At 41.9% G+C, this 20,638-nt stretch overlaps 1 protein-coding gene across 1 annotated transcript in view; it reads right to left on the minus strand.

The window, feature by feature from the left end:
• Window positions 1-19,655, minus strand: part of LOC126092063 (HSPB1-associated protein 1) — an 89,287-nt gene extending 69,632 nt beyond the window's left edge. The window contains exons 1-3 of the mRNA XM_049907475.1: window positions 19,290-19,655; window positions 10,627-10,794; window positions 10,420-10,556 (exon numbers count right to left, since the gene is read on the minus strand). Of these exons, the coding sequence (XP_049763432.1) occupies window positions 10,420-10,556; window positions 10,627-10,794; window positions 19,290-19,478 (494 nt within the window). The 5' untranslated portion in view covers window positions 19,479-19,655. The remainder of the gene's footprint in view (window positions 1-10,419; window positions 10,557-10,626; window positions 10,795-19,289) is intronic.
• Between the last annotated feature and the right edge of the window lie 983 nt (window positions 19,656-20,638).

A 20,638-nucleotide genomic window follows, 5' to 3' on the forward strand; every position in this document is an offset into this window, starting at 1 on the left:
GTTTTCACCTGCAGTGGAAGCTTCCCATCGGCTTTTTTAGTTTGGGAGGGCTTTGTACGAGCTACTGCAGCAGTGGTGGAGGCAGCACTGGATTTTTTACCAGGCCTTGCCTTTGGAGGTACTGGGAGGTCCACAATGGTGGCAACTGTTGCTTTATCTGACATACTCATGACGGCTGTTGGCTCTGAAACAACTGCAGCTGGACATGTGCGCTGACAACTGCAGGTACAACTGCAGCTTGACATGTGCGCTGACAAATGCAGGTACCAGTGTTGACACTAGCAACCTCCATTTGTGTAGCAGCATAGGCTTTCGAAAGAGACTTTTTAAGAGCCAAAGCAAAATATATAGTGTCTGGTACCGCACGCCATGGAATTTGAAACCCCGCCAGACATCATGGACATTGAAGACCCATAGACGTCTCTGTACGATTGTGCCATAAGCTGTGGCGGTGCGATCCTCCTGCCCCACATTTATAGTGAGGGTGCCACAGTGGAAAACGTGGTTGCAGGGGCCAATAGCGGCGTCCCCGATCGAGTACTTAAGCGCCTGCCTGTCGCTCAGCCTGCCAGTCTAACCTCGCGTGCATCTCAGGACAGATCGCCTCACCGTATTGACTCTCATGTTGCTTTACCAGTGGTCGTGGTTGTCTTGTTTGGTTTGTGTTACAACATTGTGATAACGATGTAAACGGTGGTCATTTTTGGTATGGAGGCGCAATTGGTCTGTCTGTTGGAGCAACAGCAGCAGCTCATGCAGCACCAGCAGCTCCAGTTAGACATCTTACAAAACTTGCTGAAGTTGCTAACGGACAAAGTCGATGCCCGGTATTAGTTACCGTAACAGCTTCAGAGTCCTCAGGTGTCTGGTGCTTTCCCGCATCTGCCATCATTTCCACCCTTTAATGATGCTAAAGAAGACTGGGAAACCTACTTACATTGGCTGAAACAACATTTCATGGCTTTTCAAGTCACAGATGACTCCTTGCAGCGGTCGTTGTTTTTGTCTTGGGCCTCTCCGGACACGTTCTTTCTTCTTCGCAAGCTGGGGCTCTCTCTTTCCAGGAGATCTGCCTTTTGCTGACAAACTATTATTCCCAACGCTACCATGTGGCCTCTCGGCTGGAGTTCCACCAGTACCATAAACAACCTGGTCAATCGTATCATTCCTGGGTCACAGACTTGCAGGGTCTCAGCCATCAATGCGATTTTACGTGCACCAATAGCAGTGTAAGGCTTCGTATGTGGACTCCCTAATCCGGGATGTGGTGGTTCAGCTGGCTCCCGATCCTGAGGTCCATACTGCAGTGTTGAAACTAGACAACCCCTCCTTGGAAGAGATTCTCCGCATTGCCCACTCCTTTGAAACTGCTCAGCAGCTAAAGAGCGTCTTATGGCGCGACTGCAGGTGGTGGCGATCGCGGCGTCACGGTGGGTTCCGCCCTCGCGATGTCGACATGGCCCGGCCGACAGGGGCCAGTGCTGTCGGGACTCCTCATTGTCTGACGTCTCTATGGCATTGACGCCTTCAGTTGCCCCTCGTTGCTGGTTGCGCGGCCCACTCCCATCTTGCCCACAGTGTTTTACTGCACATTCGTGGGCTGATTGTACCTACCGCTGGAAAACGTGCATTCTGTGTAACAAGGAGGGCCACATCCGATAGGTTTGTCATAGTTGCTTGACTCGCTCCAGTCCTGCCCTCCCGGGCCTCAAGATACAGTCCATGCTCTACAATTGGTCATCCCACAGGACGACCCATCAGCGCAGAAGCTTTTCCTCACGCTTCGCATTTTTATGAAGGATGTCAATTTCAGGTCGACACTGGGGCCACCGTCTCCCTGATTAATATGGTGACATATACCCGGCTGGGCTCTCCTGCGTTGTCGCCTCCCTCTCACCATTTGGTCGCCTATGGAGACGGTTCCATTCCCCTTCATTGGCAGATCGTCGTCCAGGCAACGTACAAGCGTGTTCCTCGGCTCCTTACCCTCTTTGCCGTCGACCATCCATTGGCTTCGAATATATTTGGCCTGGGTGTGTTTCAACTGTTTGGCTTTTCAATTTCCGATGAAGTTAAGGTCATTTCCACGGCTGTTCCCTTTCAGGACTTGGATGATATGTGCTCTGCTTTTGCGTCGTCGTTTTCACCAGATCTCGGATGTGCTTTCAGCTTTCAGTCACACATCACCCTACAGCCGCATGCACATCCTCGATTTTTCCGGAGCCGGCCCATTCCAGTGGCCTTACGGACTGTGGTCAAGCAGGAACTTGATCATCTTCAGGCCTCTTGCGTGCTGGAGCCTGTCACTTACAGCGCATGGGTGACACCACTGGTGGTCATACGGAAACCCAATGGGTCCCTTCGGCTGTGTGTGGGCTTCGGCGCTACAGTCAATGCTCAGTCCCTCGTTGACACTTACCCGATTCCCCGACAGGAAGACCTTCTTGCCAAGCTTGCCGGGTGAGAGTATTTCTCTAAGATCGACCTGGCTGAGGCATACCACCAGTTGCCCTTCAATGCCGAATCTCAGAACATCATGATTGTCAACACGGCTTTCGGATTGTATAAGTACAAGCGCCTTCCCTTTGGTGTCTCTTCAACACCGGCCATTTTCCAGCAATTCCTGGAGCAGCTTACACAGCCTATCCCTGCCTGTGTGAATTATCTGGATGACATCTTGGTCACCGGGCGTCCCGGCCAGGAACATTTGCAAAACCTCAGCACCTTATTTCACGCTCTGCATTCTGCTGGTTTACGCTGTCGGCTGGACAAGTGTTGTTTTTTTCAACCGGAAGTGGAATACTTAGACCACTGGCTTAGCAAAGATGGCATTCGCCCTTCGGGTCATAATATCACGGCCATTGAGGCCCTTCCTCATCCCAAAGACTTATCTGAACTACAGGTGTTTCTGGGCAAGGTTACTTATTACTTAAAGTTCTTCCCCAGGCAGCCTCCGTTGCTCAACCCCTTCATCACTTGCGTTGTAAAGGGGTACCTTTCGAGTGGACCCCTGCCTGTGACCAGGCTTTTCTCTGTTTAAAGGCGATGCTGAGGTCTGCCCCTTGTCTTACTCCCTTTTCTCCAGACCGCCCCTTGGTTGTGGCAGCTGATGCGTTGGCGTACGGTACTGGGGCCATCCTTGTGCACCGGGATGCCGATGGCTCCGAACAGACCATCACTTATGTGACCCCAGTACAACAGAACTACTCCCAGATTGAAAAGGAGGCTCTGGCAATTGTGATTGCTGTCCAAAAATTTCACACCTATCTCTTTGGTGCAAAGTTCACCCTCCTGACGGACCAAAAACCCTTGGTTACACTTTTTGGACCCCACTCTCACCTTCCGGAGCGGACAGCTCACCGTCTCCAGTGCTGGGCATTGTTTTTATGTAATTATGCTTACACCATCTGGTATAAGCCTACCGCCCACCATGCTAACGCGGACACTTTGTCACGTCTCCCAGCGGGCCCTGATCCTGACTGACCAACAGGAGGTCCTCTGCTTTCACATTGATTCCGCTCGCTGGGATGCACTGGACGGTCTGCCTCTTATGGCTGTTCACATTGCTGTGGCTACCTGCCGCAACCCTGTCTTGCGGCAGGTTCTCAACTATGTGGTCCATGGGTGGCCGTCCTACATCACTCGTTGGATGCAGTCTGATTTCAGCCCCTGGCGCCACCTGGCCCACAGGCTCTCCGTGGTCGATGATGTCCTTCTGTTGGCCATGGAGTCAGATGCCCATCGGGTGGTCATCCCTCCGGCATTGCGGCTTTGGGTGCTCAGTTTGTTACACTGCGGGCACTGGGGAATGTCCCGCATCAAAGTTTTGGCTCGCCGGCATGCGTATTGGCCCAGCATCGATGGTGATATTGAGGGCCTGGTCCATAGGTGCACTGTCTGTGCGCGTCACCAGGTGAGTTCCCCTCAGTCATTTGCACCCTGGCCTGTGCCTCGCCGGCCCTGAGATCACATCCATATCGATTTTGTGGGCCTGTTTTTGGGGTCCATGTGGTTACTTATCGTTGATGCCTACTCCAAATACCCATATGTTGTCCGAATGGCATCCACCACCACCACTCATGGCCCTGGCCCAGGTTCTCACCTTCGAGGGTCTGCCACACACAATGGTCTCTGATAATGGTCCCCAATTCACGGCATCCTCCTTCCGTGACTTAGTTATGTACAAGGAAGCATACATTATTTTAAGCTACAGGCCATTAACAATGGTTAGTGTTGCTGATAAAATTATTTATTTACATGAGCAAATGAAGCATTAGTCCTTTATTGTTTAATGTTACATGAAATATTTGAAGGTCAAAGGATTTACACTTACTAATGTGAAAAAAATTGTTGAGGTTCAGTTGTTTGTCAGTTACGGCTGTAACTTCACTGCAGTTTTATCACTGGCTTGACATTAGCATACCTAAGCATCAGTTAACTAACTACTCACAGATGTTTTAATTTTACTGCCCGATGTGTAACTGATTGTAAGGGAGACAAATATTAAACGCGTAACTATTGTGTGCAGTCATTAAAGAAAAGCCACGAGACAAATCCAGTTGCTTCAAGAAGTTGAAAAAGCAGGCTTACAAATTACCTTTGAGAAAACCAAATTTATGAAAAACATTAAGGTAGACCCAAACATAACAAAAACTAAATGTGGGAAAATCCAGAGAATTAAACAGTTCAAGTATTTAGGAGAAGTAACTGAACAACCTCACCAAGGATGTGTATAACCAATATTCATCAATGGTGAATGTAATTCTTCTAGAAGCACTTTATGCAGCAGAATGTTTAACACTGAACAAAAAGGTGATGATGGAAGCACTGGAAATAACAGAATATAAAATACTATGGAAAATTCTGGGACTAATTAAAGGTAAAGAGCAAACACAATATGGAAGAGGCATAATAGTAAACCTATACATACATTGAAAAACTGCAGACATGATTAGGAAAAGAAGAATAAATTTCCACATCCAAAGGATGAATCCCAACAGGGTGAGAAACTGACTATTCATTTACTTCAGTAAATTACATATGGATAACACATGGTGCAAGGGAGTTGTAAGGAACATGGACAAACTCCAAATGACACCACAAGATATTGAGGGACATCTGACACTCAGAAAAAAAATTACAAGGCTCCATAGGTTTTCATGAAAAACCCAAGAAGACTGGAGCCACTAAGGTAGAAGAAACATCGAGAAATTATGAAGGGAATGTTGAGAAAAGGAATGGAGGAACAGTTGAAATAATTGTATTCCATAGTGTATTATATATAAAAGAAGAAAAAGAAGAAGTAAAGGAAAGCCATGTTGGCACAAAATATAATTTTGTAAAGAATAACTACCTATTGTCGTCATGAATAAACAGGTGTCATACATAACAGAAACTGAGAGTACTAACTTAGCCTGTGTGCATAAGTGGAACACCCTTTAAGTCCAATTCCTTGGTTGAAGACAGGCAACCATGAATGCTGTATGTGTAGCATACACAAATTAGTGATATGATATGAATTGTAGAATGTTAAAAAAATCTACATGAGGCAGAATCAGGAGAAAACACACATAAGCCAGTGGCTTCTTCTGGCAGAAGGGTTGAAGGGGAAGGAACAGGGGTGAAGCAAAAGGACTGGCGAGGCTTAGGGGATGCGGACAGTTTGTAAAAGTTACACAGAACCCTGGATCACAAGAGATTTAACGGAAGGGATGAGAAGGAAAGAATGATAGTCAGAGAAATCAAAACCTGAGAGCCTAAAGGTGGAAGATAGGGCCACAACCAAGCCAGAGATTAGTGACAAAAGATCAAGCAAAAGTTAAGAAGATCAGAAAGCTAAGTGTATCATATGTGGTATAAGTGGGGGGAATAGAAAGGTCAGAAAATAATAGATAGAAGAAAATTAATGTTAAGTTAAGACCAGATGGGTGGTGAGAACGGAGGACATTTTGTAGCACAAGTTCCCATCTGCATAGTTCTGAGAACATGGTGACAAGCGGAAGAATCCAGATGGCAAGCGAGGTGGAACAGGTACTGAGGTCATCACTGTCATGTTGCAAAGCATCCTCTGCAACAGTGTTGCCAGTGTACACTCTCTGTCTATGCTCATTCATCCTAACTGATAACTTGGTGGTAGTCATACCAATGTGGACGGCCAATAACAGCTGGTACACAACATGTGTTGTTTCACAGATGACTCCCGCTTTCACTGTGTATGTTTTGCCAGTTACAGGGATGGCACAGGTCGTAGTAGAAGAGTTAATAGGGCAAGTCTCACAGCGGGGATGGTCACAGTATAGGAGCCGTAGGGTATGGAAATGAGAACAGAGGGAGCAAAGGTCCGAACAGGATATTTCACAGATCTTGGGGAAAGTAACAAAAAGCTATTCTAGGTGTCATGGGCAAACTGTCAGACAGAATGGACATCACCTCAGGGCATGATTTTAGAAAATCATAGTTTTGACAAAGTAGCTAATTAATAGATTCAAGACCGAGTATGACTACTACCAAGCTAACAATTAGCATCAATGGGCATAGACAGAGAGGGGGATAATGGCAAAACACATATCCTGTTGGCGAGCACACTCTACAACACAACAGTCATGGCCTCGATGCCTGTCTTACCACATGTACAGCCTGTATTGTTCCTCCTGACACCAGTTTCTCAGAACACCGCAGGTGGGAACTTGCATTACAACAGGTGTTTGGTTCTTATCACCCTACTAGCATAAATTCATGTAGTCTCAAAAAATATATTCATTAACTATTTCTTTCCTCCACTTCCTTTTGTTTTTATGTACCTTTTATTTCTCAGTGAGTATCTTTTCTCACCCCCTCAACTGTATAAAATGTATAATGCACTTGGACTAGTGCTGTTGTACATAGTTTTATTTTTTTTCCAGCAATCTCTCTCTCTTGCTTATTACCCTACCTTCCATCTTCAAGTTTTCAGGTATTCTAATCTCATCTGGTGCAAGCACCAGCAATCACCTTTCCTTCTCATCCCATCCAGTAAGTCATTGCTGATACGATGTTCTGGGCGACTTGTCCATAATTCTCCCTATTTCCTAAAACTCACTAGACCTCTTCCTTCATCTCTCTTACTTTTCCTTCAAACCTTCTGTTATAAGAGGAATGAGCCACAGACTCTGAAAGTTTGTGCATTTTCATATCTTTTATGAGCCTTTTCTCTTGCTGCTACTTGGTGAGTAGATTTTTTATCTCTCCATATTAAGATTTTTGATCTCTTCATATTATATTAAGTTTCACTATTTGCTACAGTAATAGCGGAACTACAGCAACTGGCTCTCTACAACATGTGACATGAGAGCAAGGTAAAAATTCACTAACAGGCAAAGAATACTCTTCCATCTCGACTGAAGAAAATTAAATGCCTGCTAATAACATATTCATTCTGATTTGGATTGTATTACAGGTGTTCAAAATGAAATGAGCCAGAGGCATAATTACAGAAACCAGTACCTCTATGTTAGAAGTATTGACCCTGGCTGTTGAGACACTTTTCCCACTGTGACACAAGTCAGTGAATGGCTGTCTCATAAAATTCATGAGGCTGCGATGTTAACCAGTTCCGCACGTACAGCTGGACATCATCTACAAGAGGGCAGGAAAGGTTATGCTGATTTTCTTTATTGGCCAAGATGGCCCCCTCCTGATTCACTTCCTGCAGCACAGGACAACAGTGAATGCCCAGCATTACTCACAAACCTTGACCACCCTTCGCCAAGCTATAAAATCAAAATGACCAGGCAATCTCACCCATGGGGTCATTCTGGTCCATGACAATGCAAAGCCTCATACAGCCAACACAGTCACAGCACTCTTGCAGAAATTCAAATGGGAGGTTCTCGGCCACCCTCCATACAGTCCAGACTTCTCTCCGTGTGATTATGCCATTTTTAGTCCCCTTATAAAGGCTTTGAGGGGCAAACAATTCACCTAGGATGACGATGTCCAGCTGTATGTGCTGAACTGATTAACATCACAGCCCTGGGAATTTTATGAGACAGCCATTCACTGTCTTGTGTTACAGTGGGACAAGTGTTTCAACAGCCAGGGTCAATACTTTTAACATACATGTACTGGTTTCTGTAATTATGCCTCTGGCTCGTTTCTTTTTGAATGCCCCTTATATAACAAAAGGATCTATGTGCCAGGCCGATGCTTGTGTTCAAATACGGATCAGTACTGACATTTTTTAAACTGCATTTATGTGAATGATTAATTTACAACTACAATAGTGGTGGAGAATGTTTTTGGAATATTACCAGCATGTTTCCAAAATAAATTATACTGCCATGCACAAAATTGTCTAGACATGCCATTTCAAGCATAATTGATAAAGATCTCCAACATGGGTATTACAAATAATTGTTAGACTACAAAGATAGTGAAACTGGAAATTCCATGAAGGAGAGTAACTTAAGATATGCACAGCTGGTCCGTCCACAGACAGACCAATGGGCCCCAACTGTCCACCATATAATTCATCAGCCAAAGGCATCATATGGATGCAGTATGGAGGGTAGGGATCAGGTGCCTCTACTACTCTGTGAAGCGGCTCCTAGACTTGCATCACGGAGCTGAGGGCAGCCTGTTCTTGTTCTTGCATGAAGGTAAAATTCCTGGTAGTACCGGAAATCAAACCTGGACCTGGGGAGCCCCGCTGGCAGGCACAATTGCAGTTGTTGGTGTCTGCTGGTGTCCTGCGCTGTATCACACTTGCAACTTTTTAAGTCTTACCTCTTTTATACCTTCATGCCTTTACTGCCATGATACTTCTACACCGTTTGCAAATTTATAGCCTCACCCATGCATCACTATAGCATCTTTACATTTATCAGCTTTGTACTGAACTCACAATCGTGTAGTGGGGAATAGACATGGAGTCTGAGAACCCACTGACAATAATGGATATACCTTAGTTCAGTGGGCACATCAGAGGTAGCCACTTCAAGCAACAACTATCAGATCAGTTCAGTGCACTTTATCATTTTTCCATATGTGGTCCCAGAGCTAAGTGTTTCAAAGCAGAATCTCAAGAGTGTTTTGTAAAAGAGTAACTCAGTATACTTCTTTCTCTAAATGAATGATTCAGCTCCCACTCCCGAATCTCTCAGTATTCCCTGAGCCTCTCAGAATTCTCAGACGTTCCTGACTTTTTAGGAAGCCACTTTCCTCTGAGAATTATTTAGTATTCAGGTTTTTTGACTCACAACAGCAATGCCCACTTTACTCTTTGCCGCCATGCTCACATTCAGTACTGCTCAGTGCTGTCTCGAGTTTGTTTCTCCAGCAGTGTTAGATGTACATTAGCAATGATACACAGCAATACAGACAGATTTAATGATAAAGAGTTACAAAAGCTGCAGATGCAAAAGTACTGTGATGTGGCTGCCACAACACCAGGAAAGTTCAGTGTAGTGTCATTGCGCTGCTCTTCCATTGCATTCATTGTATTCATACCTGAGGTGCATACTAGTCAGCTCTTCATTAGTAAACCTATCCATATTGCTGTGGAGCACTGCTAAAATACTACTAACACTGACAGAAAAACGAACTTGAATCAGAACTGGGCAATAACGAATACAAGCTTGATCATTAGGAGGAAATTTGGCATTACGGTTGTCGACAGCAAATATCATAGATGAATGGAAAAAATTCATTTTCATACAAGATGAACACCACATACCACTGACAACTGCAATGTTGTGCAGATGTTATCAATGTAATACAGACACAAAGAAAAATCGGTGTAAGAAATCAAACATAATGTAATTACTCTGTAATGATCCATTGGAGGCCAAGGGCCTCTTACACCAAAATACTCAGGAAATACACAGTGTCCCAGGATGAATGGTCAATATTCAGCGATATGAAAGAAACAATCATCCAAAGGGGAAACAAAGGGCTCTAAAATGCATACCTTAAGAACTATGAGCAAGTCTTCACCACTGGTACAGTAAAACACATCTCTTCTATTGAAGAAGTGCTCATAGTTTTGGTTCATACTATCTCCTGACAAAACATGGAAAGAAAGGAGCTTGCAGTAGAAGACAGCTGTTTCACAGTATCAAATATGAAGAAGTACTCATAACTCTTGAACTATGCATTTTACAGCTCATGTTTACTAGACTTTTTCTTTGAATGATCGTTCCTGAATATTGAACACTCCTCTTGGGACTCCTTATATATTGGAACAACCTCCAAAATTTTGTTGGTGGAGTTTATCTTCATCCTCCTTAGACATAAAACAAAACACAATTAAAGGGTAAAATCTGTAACTTGCTAAGCTGGATTAAATAAGACAGATGGTTGCAGTGTGAAAATGGCCAGACAGAAAAATACAGACTTTCATGGTACAGTGAAGATGATACTCTACTATCATGTATAACACACCTGCCTAGCACCTGTGCCACGAGATTGCAACCGTACACATCTATGTGGCACGGTGTATGTGCACCTTTGCTGCCAAGCCACAGTGTAGACTCTGCACCACCACATTCCGGGAATCCTAGGGTTCCCCAGTCCACCGTCTGTGAATTAATATGTTGCTTTTCTTCATGTGGATAACTAGATAAATATTGTTCTCTTAATAACCCAAACCTGTAATATTTCTGGATACTCTTGAAACCATTCGTGCATGTACTTGTAGTCAAAGTACCACCATTTCTTACATTGTTTTGGAGCCTCCGTATAATTAAAGTTGGACATTTTGATAAATTCACAAAGAGTCAGTTTCTCCTGTTGACATTTATGTTCCCATTGCGGTAGCTGAAACAGATTTGCAAACCATGAATGACAGTAAAAACAAACAATTCTAGTAAAAGTGCAAACAATTTGTTGTGACTAAATTATCAACCTAATGTACAATAAGTAAAGGGCAAAATGGCATGCAGGCTAGCTCAGTATTAAAAAGGGAAAATTATAATGAAGGGCAAATGATTGATTGCAGTGAAGGGAAACATGGACAGACAAGAGATAGCAAATATAACACCAAGGGATGAGGTGGTTAGGTTTCCAGACATAAATTCGTGTATAAAAATGAAAATAAATGGTAGTATTCAGGAAACACTGTAAATTTGTAAAACATTTGAAAAAAGCCGATTAACTGGTAAACCTTTGTAAGTATATCTGTTTTGGCATTGCTACCAGCAAGTTCTGTCACTGTCTTATCTGAGCACGTATGGACACCACGTTTGGCCTCACTAACATCCTTTACGTAAGACACGAATATCTCTGAGTTTTGTGTCAGATGTTTTGATAATAGTCTCCTTGATCAGTTGTTTAAGGCTTCTTGTATTACAATCTTCACATGCAAACATGTTTCATTCAACATATCTCTATCTACAGCCCTATGATTTTTTTCACCCATTCTGCATTAACTGCTGTTTCTTTAGAAGTCTTCTTACAGAAACTGTCTACAAGGTAGGTCCATTCCATCATGATCTGTTCTACTAGATACACACGTATCAAGTACTTGGTAAGTTATACCTTGAAACTTGGACCCCAGTTCCTCTACATGCCCCTGCCCAGAGCCAAAAGTTTCAAGTTCCTCCCTGAGATTGACACTACTGCCTGTTTATCAAATTGGTCAAAAATTTAAATATTTTACTTTATTTTACTTGTTTCAGTGGCTCTCTGTATTTTAGTAATTGTTTTGAAAGAAATTAGTTTTGTGCACTGGCTGATTGTTACATCCATGTTATTTTTATTTAGTGTACTGAGACTTTTTGCCAGTGTGGTCATTATCAAGCAAATGTTTAACATGTTAAACATGTATGTTTTGGATTAAAGTGATAATTTCTTGGGCAGTGTGAGTATCCTATGTGTGTCATTAGGTGGCCATCTTTACAACTAAAATATTGGTAATCATTGTTGTTAGAAATTCAACATGTTCACCAATATGAGATCTGAACATAAACAGCCACAAAGAAGTCAGGTCTATTTATTCCCAATAGTTAGCAGCACTAGAAATATCTGACCCACTAGAGTGAATTTTGAGTTACTATATGATAACGTAAATATAATAAGGCAAAACAGTTTAAATGGAAGACAGTTCTATCAGTACATATGGAATGACTTGTTACCAGCATGTGGTGTATTCAAATATGCAACAGACAAGATAATCAGACTAATCCTTACTAAACTGAGGATTAGCACCTTCTTCAGCCAAGCCCTAAATTATTTCCTAACAGTAATCCCATCTACCACTATTAGTTGTTCTGTAGTTTGAAAATTGTGTCAAAGTTTTATGTTTTTAATAACTAAGAATCAAATGTATGCATAATTAGTGAATCACTGTTAGCTAACACAGTGCCTAAGTTATGTAACAAATATTTTAACAGGTGCTAACTTCGTATAGAAGTAATCATTATTACTTTTCCACATTAATTTTGAATGGTGAAGAATCTCTGAAAGGAGTTTAGTATGAGCACAGTCAGTACTATCTATAATGTATAAGATGAAGAGAATATCTACATTTATGATTAACATGCAGTTAACCAATTCTATAATGTATAGCAGTACTATCTGGTCTATACTTTGCTGCTTCACTTCTCTTATGTCTCTTTCAGCTGTAGCAAACTCAGTGTCATTATCAGCATAGTTTGATCTTACGTGACATAAAAGTAAGCAAGTCACTTACATTAAACATCAAGAGTAAAGGACCAAACAGGAAACTTTATGGCACACACTAAGCCATGTTCAGAGCTGCCCATACTTTCAAGCAGTATTGTGTGTTTTCTACCACTCAAGTGCAAGGCAGACAGACAAGAGTTCTGAGTTTTTAAAACCATGCTAGCACAGTTATTTTTAACAGAATTACATGCCTGGCACAATCAAATGCCTTGCTGAGATCAACAGGCATGCATTAACTGACAATTTCGGTTTTAATCAGGATAACAGAAATGTAGCAATATTTTCATCTGCTTTTACAGTTAAAAACCACATATAAAACCATATTGGAAGCCACTTAGAATGCTATTTGCAGAAAGATGTCAGCAGATTTGGAGCTGCACACAGCAATCTATTATTTGAATGGGTACACAAGAGTTTGGATGGTGATTATTAGCATACGAACTGTCAGTTTTTTTATATTAGTTGTTAATAATTGACAAATTGCTCACAATTTGAAAACAACAGTAACAGCCATAAAAATAATATTAGAGGGAGAAATGACTTACACAATCCTTCACACAGCCTTATTGTAGCACAGAAAGCAGTGAGGAATTCAGCAATAAAAATAAGGTACTAGTAAACAATTCAATGCCAAGCTGACAGACCAATGACATTATTAACATTATGGAGACTGAAGCCCCAAGAAACAGAAATGAGTGATCTGCTTCTGCACTTCTATGGATTGAGTGATCAGTGGCTCAAAAAAAGGCAGTAGTAGGTCTTCAGTCCCAAAACACCTCTCCAGTGAGGTCACTGAGAGGAGTGAAGATTCTAGAACAGGATGCAGCAACAGAGTCCCACACAACTTGCTGAATTAGTCACTATGGGATAGGCCATTACAATAAGAACTGTCTCCCAAGGTGCAGAAAAATAAACCATTTGTGTGTGTGTTTACGTAACTTAATGTAGTGCACAACATTTGTCAGTCACAAAAGAAACAAATAACAGACAAAAGGTCACATCTTTAGGACTCTGCACTAATACAGAAAAAACCCTCGATCAATTATTTCTGCTCTCTATTCGAAAAGACAGCTTGACAGCAGAGCTCAGAGAGAGTAAGTTGCAAGGAACTGCCGAAGGGGATGTTGTGAGCTAACACTCTGCAGCCTTACCACTCCTGACTCACAGGTAAGCCACGGCTTGCCAGCTGCTCGCTGTTAGATATGTAAGCCCATTCACCATGGCAAGGTCATATCACATTGGGTGGGAAAAACTGGTTTTTAAATGTCCTGAGGCCAAAAACTGCATAAAAAGCATCAATCAATATCAAATTGGATTATTAATTTCCATGTGACTGGCACAAAACATGTTCAATATGCTGTCCACCATTTTCTGAAACAAGTTGAAATTGAGAAACAGCATGTTCCACAACTGATCAAAGTGTTTCCAGAGTCACATTCAGAATGTGCTGCGCAATGCGTGCCTTCAATGCAGCTACATTTGCAATTGGCACACTGAATACAACGTCTTTCAGATTGCCCCACAGCTAGAAGTCACGTGGATTAAGATCAGGTGATCAGGACTGTAGGGAAATGGCGGTTGATAATTATAGCATTTCTGAAATGGCACTTCAGCAGATGCTTAACTGGATTTGCAATGTGCGGAGGTGCGCCATCTTGTATAAAAAAAAGATCCCATCCACAAATCCACGCTGTTGGAGAGCTGGAATGACGTGGTTGTGCAAAAGACACTCATAGCACTTACCACTGATGGTACAGGTAACAAGACTGGATGCACCCTATGATAAATGATGCAGTAAACCCGCACCACACAGCAACCTCACCACACAGCAACCTTTTCAGGATGAAGTGGTACTGGTTATTTGCTTTTGGATTTTCCATTGTCACTGTTCAACAATTCTGAGTGTTGACATGTCCACTTCCATGTGCGCAAGGAATTCTAAAGCAAAGGGCGCTCTTGCTGGCAGGTCAACAGGAAGCAACTCGTGCACTTGGGTAGTTTTGAATGAATAGCAAAGAAGGAAGTTTGGTAGAATTTTATGTACACTAATCATCTTGTGGTGCAGTTCTTCTTGTTGTCTCCATGCTTGTCTCTCATCCCATTTATGTACACTGTTCATGGGTATGTCCAGTGTTCAGGAAATTCTCTGTGCACTACATGTTTGTTGCACACCACCACTCGTCTCCTATATTGCTGTGACCACTGCTTCCACCGACATCAAGTCAATTCGTTTCCTCTTCCCTCTACCAAGTCACACACCAAAAGTACCTGTCTTTCTGAATCATTTTCTCCAGACCCATGGCAGTCATCGGACCAACGCCTTTTTTCAAACCCTTCAGTGTCTGGAACTTCTGCAGAGCGACGTTTGCACAATCAACATTCTTGTAATACAGCTTTGCAAGCAGAGCGCGATCCTGCATTGAGACAGTCATGGCGAATGTCGCAGACACGAAAGGAGGAAAAGCCGTGCACACGGTGTGTTTATACCAACTTCAATGGGTCGTGCACATGACAGGTGTTTTCATTTATGTATTCTGACACATACAGCAGCATCTATTGATCAATTTTCACACTATTTTTTCTTCTGCCTTACGTTTTCCCTTTCTCCGATAATATTCCATTGCAATCTGATGTTATTCTGCCCAGTGGTGTTATTTCTACAGCGTTTTGAAAGTTTAACTTTAATTATAATCACCCTATATGTAACTGTATCATCAGCAAAAAGTCTGAGGTAATTATTAATATTGTCCACAAGTCATTAATGTAAAGCATAAACAGGAAGGCCCCAACACGCTTCCCTGGGGCACACCCAAAGTTACTTCTATATCTAATGATGAATCTCCATCCAAAATAATTTGCTGCATCCTTCCTACCCAGAAATCCTCAACCAGTCACAAACCTCACTTGATACCCCACATGGTTGTACTTTTGACAATAAGTGTAGGTGTTGAACTGAGTTACATGCTTTTTGAAAATCAAGAAATACAGCAGTTACCAGACTGCCTGGATCCAAAGCTTGCAGTGTGAGTTGAGCTTCATGTGATTGATGTTCTCAGTATCTATGTTGGATGGCATGGAAGAAGTCATTCTGTTTGAGATACCTCACTATGTTTGAGCTCAGAACACGTTCTAAGATTATACAACAAATCAGTGTCAATGATACTAGATGGCAGTTTTGCAGATCGCTTCTACTACCCTTCTTGTAGATGGGTGTGACCTGTGCTTTCTTCCACCTACTGGGCACAGTTTTTTGTTCAAGGGATTTACAGTAGATTATAGTAATAAAAGGGGCTAACTCAGCTGAAAATTCAGTACGCAATCCAATAGGAATGCCAACAGGCCATGGGGCTTTGTTCAAATTTAAAACTTTCAGCTGTTTATCAACACCACTGACACTAATACTTATTTCACTCATATTTTCAGTTGCACAGGGAGCAAACTTGAGCAATTCTTGTGGGTTTTCCTTTGTAAAGAAACATCTGAAAACAAAGTTAAGCATTTCAGCTTTTGCTTTGTTACCCTCAACTTCAGTTCCTATCTCATTCGCTAGGGACTGGACACTAACTTTGGCGTAACTAACAGTCTTTACATACTACTAAAATTTCTTTGGATTTTTGTGAAAACAATTTGACAATATTCTGCTATGGCAGTCATTGAACACTTCACGCTTTCCTCTCTTGACAGCCAAATGTGTTTCATTTAGCACCTCTGTAGCTATAGTCTTATGCATTGTTTTAAACCTATTGTGCAATAGTCCCCATTTCTTTAGAAGTTTCTTTACAGAGGCTGTATACCATGGAGGGCCCCTTCCATTATGAGCTGTTCTACTGGGTACATATCTATCCACTGGATGGTCATCTATTCTTTTAAACTTGGGCCACAGTTTCTAAACATGCTCCTGCTCTGTGCAGAATGTTTCAAGTTCCTCATTGAGATATGACACTACTTTTTCTCTGTCTAGTTTGTTGAATTTATAAATTTTTCTGGTTCCTTTGGTTGCCCTTCGTGTCTTGCTATTCATTGTTGCTATAACTGCCTTGTGGTCACTGATACCAGTTTCAATGTGGACTTCCTGAAAGGGGTCGCGTGTGATTGTTGCCATTAGATCTGATATGTGGGGTTCTGAACTATCTGTCCTAGGTAGTTTTAAGAAGAGGCATTTAATATTGCTTCATAGGATGTCTTATCATGCCCATCACTAACAAAACTGCAGTTTTTCCAATCAATTGTCAGATGATTAAAGTCTTCACCAATGATTACAGTACTATTGGGAAACTTGTGTACAAGTGAGTTAAAGTTTTCTCTTAAGTTTTCAGTTTCACCAGCGGATTTGTCTGGTGCTTGATGGGATTCAATTATCATTTTATGTCCTCCCTTGATTACAAGTCTCACCCAAATAATCTCACAAACTACTTCAGTTTCTATCCCTCTGGATCTGAGCTTCTTGTCTACTGCGGCAAGTTCGCCGTGTCCATTTCCCATGAAGCAGCAGCCTAGCTTGTCACTGAACTTTTGAAGTCTCGGGTTCAGTCCTTCTGATCGACTCAGAACCAAGGGGGCCACAATCTGTTCTAGGAACGATGCTGCAACTTTTGAGCTTCATTGAAGCTGTATGCAAGACTCGTTGTCTTGACATTTTCTGCCAGTCACTGAAATGATCCAAGTATGAACTTGGATCCCAGATGACAGGCATCAATCTGCAGTTAGTTGCACCCTTTTCCCTCAATGGCAGCCGGAGCAGCCTCTTCAGCAAGTTGAATGAGCCTCCAGGCATAAGTGCACCTGGTGTGCTTTCCTGTCCCTTGCTGCCATTTCCCTAAGAGGTACCATCTTTTGCCATACAGTTAAACTACGACACTTAATAGGCCCCGACCCTTTTCTCCAGCATCAAAAGGAGACAAATGAAAATCAGGTTTTCCCCAAACAGGTCAAGTCAGTCCCACAGGCTCAGTTTCAGTTTAAGAATGCATAAAAAAAAAAAAAAAAAAAAAAAATCCTCTTAATTTGACTGAGTTAATTTTTCTACTGCTGTGCTAATGTCACTTTCATTTAAAGGCAGGAAACACATGTTCAAATTGCACAGTATGCATAACCAAATTAGGTAGTGTACTTTTTTTTTGGTCACGGATCTGATCTGGTGTGGTGAAAAGTCACACTCTGTGTGGCCATCCTCAGTTAGCCGTACAGTGTTATTCCTAAATCACCTCAGAGAAATGCTGGGATGGTTAATTCAACAAGGCCAAGCCCGACGAGCTGTCCTCATTCAACATATGGTTATATTCATGTGTCTGTCTACATATCTGACATCCGTTTTCCTTGTATTAAGTTTACACACCCTACATGATTGTAAAATAATCCTTGGATGAAGAACTTACTAATACCATAAAGTTGCAGGGACTGTCAATGTGAAATGCGTTCTGGATATTGTATTTGCAGATTTGCAAGCAAGGTTATTCATGTTACAAGCATTAATGAAGTATGGAATTTTCTTTGAGACACCAACATTACTTCAACTCAGTTTTGTAACATCAGATGCTGCTTTACACCTTTGTAGGTCAGTTGTAAACCACATATGTATAGGAGTGGGATTATGTTCTTATAGGCTACATTTTTTTATCATAAGATGTAGGTGTCTCTCTTATGTAACAAACTTTTGGCCGCATGATGGTACATACATTAAAAAAGAAAATTACACCATCTTTCATCCTGTTTCCAAAAACCTATTGTCCATGTTACTTAGATGTAATATCGCTAAAGAAGTCTTATAGACCGGACTGCTACACTTGTTATGAAAACACTTGTGATACCACCACCCTGCGAGTCTCTCTCTCTCTCTCTCTCTCTCTCTCTCTCTCTCTCTCTCTCTCTCGCTCGCTCACACACACACACACACACACACACACAAGTATCTTAGAGAGATTACCACTGGCTACAAAAGTTACTAAACTGCCAGTACAAAATGATACATTTGTCTATGACTGTGAACCAAATACAAGTAGGGGCCTACTGCAGAAATTGCACCTTATGGAAAAATTAGATGCTTTCAGAAATGAAGTTGTATGTACGTTGTTAACTTAGCAGGAGGAAAGGATATGGGAAGGGGCTTAGGATCCAGAAGCGCATTTAATTTTCACTCTAATCAAGTGTGACTTCAGTTCCTTTAAGGAAGGAGGTTGTACAACATGATGGTATCCATTACTTCTTTAAAATGCTTTCACGAAACAGTTGTATCTGTCATAACCAGACAGCGAATCAAATCCTGTATAATGAATCCTAGGTATGAAAGCAGGGAACTGATTACTAACTTAACGTTGAGCTGCCTGTTCTTACTTGCAGAATACTTTTAGTGGATAGTGGCTAATACTCCTTCATACAGAATAACTGTGTCCAAAACTCGTTCATGCAAACTGTTTACGCCTGAACATGAAACTCGCATTTGTTTTAACTTTGTATTCTGCATGTATACGGCATTCGATAGTCTGCTAAACGTGGAGCAGGGTTAAAAGTAATTATAGTCTTCATATTCACACGACCGACTGGCTAATTCTTAACTGATGAACCCTTAGGATACCTAGGAATCTCAAACCAACGATGGCATATAGAAAAAATTATTTCTGAAACAAACTTACTGGGGTTGCTTTGTTTAATCCAACTCTGAATGGCAGTTTCTTGTCGCCTAATTTACTCGCCCATTGTTCCATGTCCCAAGACAATATTTCCCAATTTATGATCATATTATCGAATACAACAGGTTCTTTAACAACATTCAATAAACTGTGGCGTAATTCTGTTAACGACGTATCACCACAATCACTCATTTTCAGTTTTGAACTTCGGAACACTCGCGTCGTCTGCTAGTACTTAAATAAATGCGAAAACAAATGACGCTATACATTCGATATGACCGCAGTAGAATTATTCGATCCATAACATTGCAAAAAAAATCTCCTATGTTAACTTAATGTTTTTCTATTATCGAGAATATATTTTCAACTGCTTTAGACGTGATCGTTCCTGTTGACAGGAGAAAGTAGCGCATACTCCACGTATGAATAGATTTGAGACAAAATTAGCATCTCGGTGTAATAATTAAGCGGCGTTTCCACTGTCTATGAAAATTTGCATATACATCCACCCCACAAGTCCGGTAGGAGTGCAGTATTAAATTGCTTTTATTTACAAGTTTGTGGACACTACAGAACACCAACATATCGGAAGTGCAGAGCCTGCGTTAGGATTTGGAACATTCTACTTCCATGATTTGGAAACAGAGCTATAGGCCTGTAGCGACGTATTGGTGACACAGATCGACAATTCGAGAAATCGATGCGAGTGCATGACGAGAGAATTGCATCTTTTTCTCTTTCTTTATTGATATTTCATCCCACCACCCCTTTCCAGCGGGAATTTATGTACCACGAATTTAAAATTACTGTAAAAGATTATATTAATGGAAGGTGTGTGTAAATAATACTGTCTTCGTGAATTATTTACAAACTGTAATAAAGATATGGGCAGACAGCACAGTAAAAAGACTTGAAAAAAATGAACATGGCAGAAGAGACACAGACCATTAAAAATATAGCACTTTAAATGTCCACTAAAACTGCAAAAGGACTTGCCCTGGGATGGGAGTGAGTTGATGAAAAGATGGGTTGTTATGGAGAGAGATAGGAGAGTGGTGGTGATGAGGACTCATGGACTGGTAAGAGGTGAAGACACGATAGGGGTGGCTGGTATTACAGTCGATAAATTTGCGAAGAGTGGGGTTGGGCACAGGGGAAAAGTCTGAGATGTGGCATAGGAGAGGATGGGAACGGAGTATGATGAGAGATGCACCACCCAGATTTTTTCTCACATCATGTGCAGTTGCTCACAGTCTGTGCTCAGCAGCCAGAGACAGTGGTGACATGTGTGTGAGTTTCGTTTGCATGTATGTTGTCTAATTCGGAAGCAGGCCTTTTGGCAGAAAGCTTAC

This window comes from Schistocerca cancellata, chromosome 7, assembly GCF_023864275.1.
Source record: "Schistocerca cancellata isolate TAMUIC-IGC-003103 chromosome 7, iqSchCanc2.1, whole genome shotgun sequence".
Taxonomy (NCBI): domain Eukaryota; kingdom Metazoa; phylum Arthropoda; class Insecta; order Orthoptera; family Acrididae; genus Schistocerca; species Schistocerca cancellata.